At 48.0% G+C, this 4,907-nt stretch overlaps 1 protein-coding gene across 1 annotated transcript in view; it reads left to right on the forward strand.

Annotated features, from left to right (window-relative positions):
* Window positions 1-4,456, forward strand: part of LOC105981452 (chromosome unknown open reading frame, human C20orf194) — a 120,595-nt gene extending 116,139 nt beyond the window's left edge. Inside the window, exons 33-37 of the mRNA XM_013010641.1 lie at window positions 1,270-1,475; window positions 2,236-2,301; window positions 3,276-3,369; window positions 4,223-4,241; window positions 4,312-4,456. Of these exons, the coding sequence (XP_012866095.1) occupies window positions 1,270-1,475; window positions 2,236-2,301; window positions 3,276-3,369; window positions 4,223-4,241; window positions 4,312-4,456 (530 nt within the window). The remainder of the gene's footprint in view (window positions 1-1,269; window positions 1,476-2,235; window positions 2,302-3,275; window positions 3,370-4,222; window positions 4,242-4,311) is intronic.
* The last annotated feature ends 451 nt before the right edge of the window (window positions 4,457-4,907 follow it).

A 4,907-nucleotide genomic window follows, 5' to 3' on the forward strand; every position in this document is an offset into this window, starting at 1 on the left:
GTGGCTCAAGTGGTAGAGCGCTAGCCTTGAGCTGAAGAGCTGAGGGACAGCGCCCAGGCCCAGAGTTCAGGCCCCACGACTGGACCCAAAACAAAAACAAAAAACTGGTAGGAGTTAATAAACTCAATATTGAGGAAAAAGAGTCCATCCCTTTCCGCTGGACCAGCATTTACTATAGTACAGAGTCAGGATGAGGAAGGTTTATTATTCCTTGGAGGGAGAAAATGTGTCTGCTAGGGCACCTTCAGCTGGTATAACAGAAAACCCAGTTTAACTGGCAGGTGTTAGCTGTTTAGCAGGTGTTAAGAGGTTGGCCGCTGGTGGTTCACACCTATAATCCTGGCTATTCAGGAGGCTGAGATCTGAGGATCACAGTTCAAAGCTAAACAGGGTAGGAAACTCTGTGAGACTCTTATCTCCAATTAACCACCAGAAAACTGGAAGTGGTGCTGTGGTTCAAAGTGGTAGAGCATTAGCCCTGAGCAAAAAAGCTCAGGGACAGTGCCCAGGCCCTGAGTTCAAGCCCCACAACCCCCCCCCAAAAAAAAAGACATTGGACAGCAAAGGCAAGACCATTAAGTATGTCTAATATTCTCCCATTCTTCGTAAGTTAGCTTATCCTCAGACTCTGCATGTAGCTAGCGGGGAGAGGCTGGGCCTACAGATGAGCAGGACTTAGCTCATTTGCAAAATCACTAGGCTCTCTCCTACTTTGCAGGGCTCTTCCCAGTCTAGTGCAAGACATTGCTCCTCTTACAGTCCTACAAATTCAACAGCTAAAAAGTCCAATTCCTACTCTCCTAAGTCTTTTTCTCTTCTTGTATTCTCCTGCCCTGTTAGTATTATCTATCTGACCACCCTTAGCCAAGCCACAAACTCCTCCTACTCCTTCCTCTCTCATCCCAGTCTTTCAAACTTGCCTCTAGTCACATCAATTTTCTTGCAATTTCTTGGGACTCTGTCTCAACTATTGACTTTTTTTTTCTTTTACTGGTCCTGGGGCTTGAACTGTGGACTTGGGCACTGTCCCTGAGCTCCATTTTGCTCAAGGCTAGCACTCTATCACTTAAGCAACAGCAGTACTGCTTCCAGCTTTTTCTGTGATTAATTGGAGTTAATAGTCTCATACACTTTGCTGCCTAGGCTGACTTTGAACTGCAATCCTCAGATCGCAGCCTTCTGAGTAGCTAGAATTACAGGCATGAGCTTCCAGTGCCTGGCTTAACCTCTGGATGGGGTCTTAGGAACCAACATTTGTTCTCCTTGCAGACTCAGAAAGGACCATGGAGGTCTGTTACAACACTCTAGCCAACTCCCTAAGTATTGTGCCAGTTTTGGAGGGACCCACACCACCTCCTGACTCAAAAAACACAACTCAGGACAAAAGTGGGCAGCAGGAGTGCTACCTTGTGTTCATCGGCTGCTCCCTGAAAGAGGACAGCCTCAAGGACTGGCTTCGGCAGTCAGCTAAGCAGGTAACTTTGAACACCCAGATAGAATATAGCATTTATATGACCAGCATACCCCACGGCTGCTACTGGCCCCTGACAGCCCCAGCCCTCCTTCTAGTCTGTACCTCACAGTCTTAGCCAGCACTTTTAGGGACATTTTGACAATGGGTAGAACCTACATTGGGGCAAACTAAGCAGATGTGGTATATGTGCCCAGTGAGCCAAGAGCACAAGCTCTGCACACTCAGGGTGCAAAGCCTCTTAACACAGACTAAACAGTTTGTCTCACCTAGAACTCTGGGAATAGATGTGGCTAGGGCCTGGGTCTCTTGTAGGTACTCAATTCGGAGGCATAGGCTACCTCACCTAGATAAGCTCCTTTGGGGGCTACCTGGGGTTCTCAACCTTGAATCCTCATACCTCAGCCTCTAAGTGTTAGGATTACAGGTGTGCACACCACTCCAGGCTTTGGATAAGCTCTTAAATGGTACTTGAATATAAGACCTTAGGCTGTCCCTTTTGTCTAGATTCCCAGGAAAGAGAATCTGCAAGTTGGCAGGTTAACATTAACAGAGCTACTGGGCTTTCTCCCATTTGTTCCCTCCTTAGGTGGCAGATAGGCAAGATGTTATGTTTAAGTCAAGCTAGTTCTTACGCTACTCAGAAGCCCCCCTTTGCTGGGGGCTTCATCATGTAACTGACTCCCAGAGCCCTAGGCCTTCAACATTCCATGTACTCCCAACAACTCCTTTGCAACTTGTTCTCTCCCTCCATCTTGGCCTAGAAACCTCAGAGGAAAGCTCTGAAGACTCGGGGAATGCTGACCCAGCAGGAAATCAGGAACATCCACGTGAGTGTCCTTCCCTGGCCTCTCCCCCCAGGGGTCCAGTGCTGTCCTGGGCTATATAACTCTTGTCTTTTGGATTTCCTGAGGGAGGAACTGTTTATAGGGCATGCTGAAAGTCTTGCTTCTCTCAGACCACAGAGGGAAGCTAGTTATGATCAGCCTTGCAGCTTTAGTTAGAGAGTAATGACTTGGACATGAAATGGAGGAGAACCAGTACCTGTGAGAGGTACAAGTAATGGGAGGCCTGGCCTTGTCACTCTGTTCATGTAACTGCAGACTATCTGTCCAAGATGAGCCATAACTAGGAATCAACTAGGGCCCAGAAAAAAACATTCTACATCCAGAGTGCTCACGAGAAAGCTTTCAGCTTCTGAGGCTAAGATGAAGTGCCCTTGATGAGCCCCCTCACAAATTCCTAGGCTGATGCTTAGCCTCTGCCCCAGGTGGGCTCTGTCACTTGTCCCAGTGATGACTGGATGGGGCAGAGGAAGACTCTGGGACTCCTGGAAGGCCCTTAGCATGAAGCATCTACCAGCCTGGACAGCCTGGATACTCCTTGGGAGAGCACGGTGGGCATAACAGAAGACAGTACTCATAATGCAGGTTCCTCAGAAGCAAACCTGGAACAGGATTTGAGTAGAGGTCAGTTGTTTGAGAAGGGATTCTAGGAGACATTAAACAATGTATATAGAAGATAAGAGATAAGAGAAGCAGAAATGGCCAGTGCAAGGCATGCTGTTAAACCAGTGTTGCTGTGAACAGTAGAAACTTAATTCCATTAGGAACTCCAAGAAACCCTCCTGTGAGAGGCAGGGAATCACATCAGTCATTTGAGGTTACTATTGGTGTTACTGTAATCTTCTGCTTGTCTATAGCAGAGTAGACTAAGACTATCTTGCTAGTTGTAATAGGCCAGTTTGTTTTTAATGAGTGAATATTAGAAAGTAGTCATAATTCTAACAGGATTCTTCCAATAGGTGAAACGCCATCTGGACCCCCTACCTGCAGGCTACTTCTACAATGGCACCCAGTTTGTCAACTTCTTTGGTGACAAGACTGACTTTCACCCACGTATCCTTAGACTCACCTTAGTCCCTGTGTGGAACCGGGGGTGGCTAAGCTGGGAAATGCAAGCCTCTCTGAAGGACAGGTCTGCAGTCCTAGTGCTGGGATACACCAGGACAAACCTCAGGGTTGCGCATTTTATGTAGGCCATTTATTTACTTACTTACTTACTTACTTATTTTGTGGGTCATGGGGCCTGAACTCTGGGCCTGGACACTGTCCCTCAGTTCTTCAGCTCAAGGCTAGTGCTCTACCACTTGAGCCACAGCACTACTTCCAGCTTTTTCTGCTTATGTGGTGCTGAGGAATCGAACCCAGGGCCTCATGCATGCAAGGCAAGCACTCTATTACTGAGCCACCTTCCTAGCCCCTTCTGTAGGCCTTTTATTTCTTTTTATTTTTTATTTTTTGTTGGTCGTGGGGCCTAAACTCTGGGCCTGGCACTGTCCCTCAGCTCTTCAGCTGTAGACTAGCGCTCGACCACTTGAGCCTCAGCCCCACTTCCAGCTTTTTCTGCTTATGTGGTGCTGAGGAATCGAACCCAGGGCCTCATGCATGCAAGGCAAGCACTCTACCACTAAGCCACCTTCCCAGCCCCTATGTAGGCCTTTTAAACTTGTTGAAATTAGAATTGTCCTTTAGTTTGCAAATGGTAATGTTACTCTGTGGGGTATAGTTTGAATGCAGTTGTGGTAACATCCTGCAGGGTCATGATTTACAAGTTAGGAATATGGCCTGGCTATAGCGATTCACCTGTGAAAAGATGGATGGTGAAATTTGAGACTGGGAGCTGCTATATGCAGGCTTCCATTCTAGGATCTCATGAAGGCCTTCTGTCAACCCCTATCAGTCTTTGTAGGTGTGATGCTGTCTGTCAGGTACCTCAGTATCCCCTGCCTAACCTGCCTCTAGCTCCCTCTGGACCAGGCAGTTTCCCTTGTCTTCCAGGCTCAAGGCTCTCTTCCTTAACCACATACCAGTTATGGACCAGTTCATGAATGACTACGTGGAAGAAGCCAACCGGGAAATTGAGAAGTATAACCGTGAACTAGAACAACAGGAATACCATGACCTCTTTGAACAGAAGCCCTAGAAGCTGGGCCTGATGTCCACCCACAATGGGTGAATGAATGGGGTGTCAAGCCCCAGCTCTCCCAGAGGCCTCTGGAGGGTCTTTCTCTGTCCTCGTTGGCCTGTGTGTGCTGGCTTGAGTACATGTTGTCTTTGTTCTCTCCACAGCGCTGAACTCCATCACCTGCACCACTGCTGGGGGGTGGGGGTGGGATCTTCAAAGATAAGCAGTCAGGGCTGCCAGTATGTTCTCAGGTAGTCCAGGCCTCTGATCTCTGATAACAGTATTTCCCTTGGTCTGTTGAGGCACCATGGGAGAGTGTGGGCTAACCATTTAGTTTGCACAGAGGAACTACTGGGACCTACCTACCCTGGGACCTAGGTATCCAGATACCCTGGCTATCCAAATGGTTACTATGCCTAGTAGCCAGATACCATCCCAAGATGGCTCTCCTCCCTGATGGTGCATATTG

This window comes from Dipodomys ordii, unplaced genomic scaffold (genome assembly GCF_000151885.1).
Source record: "Dipodomys ordii isolate 6190 unplaced genomic scaffold, Dord_2.0 Scaffold13, whole genome shotgun sequence".
Classification (NCBI taxonomy): domain Eukaryota; kingdom Metazoa; phylum Chordata; class Mammalia; order Rodentia; family Heteromyidae; genus Dipodomys; species Dipodomys ordii.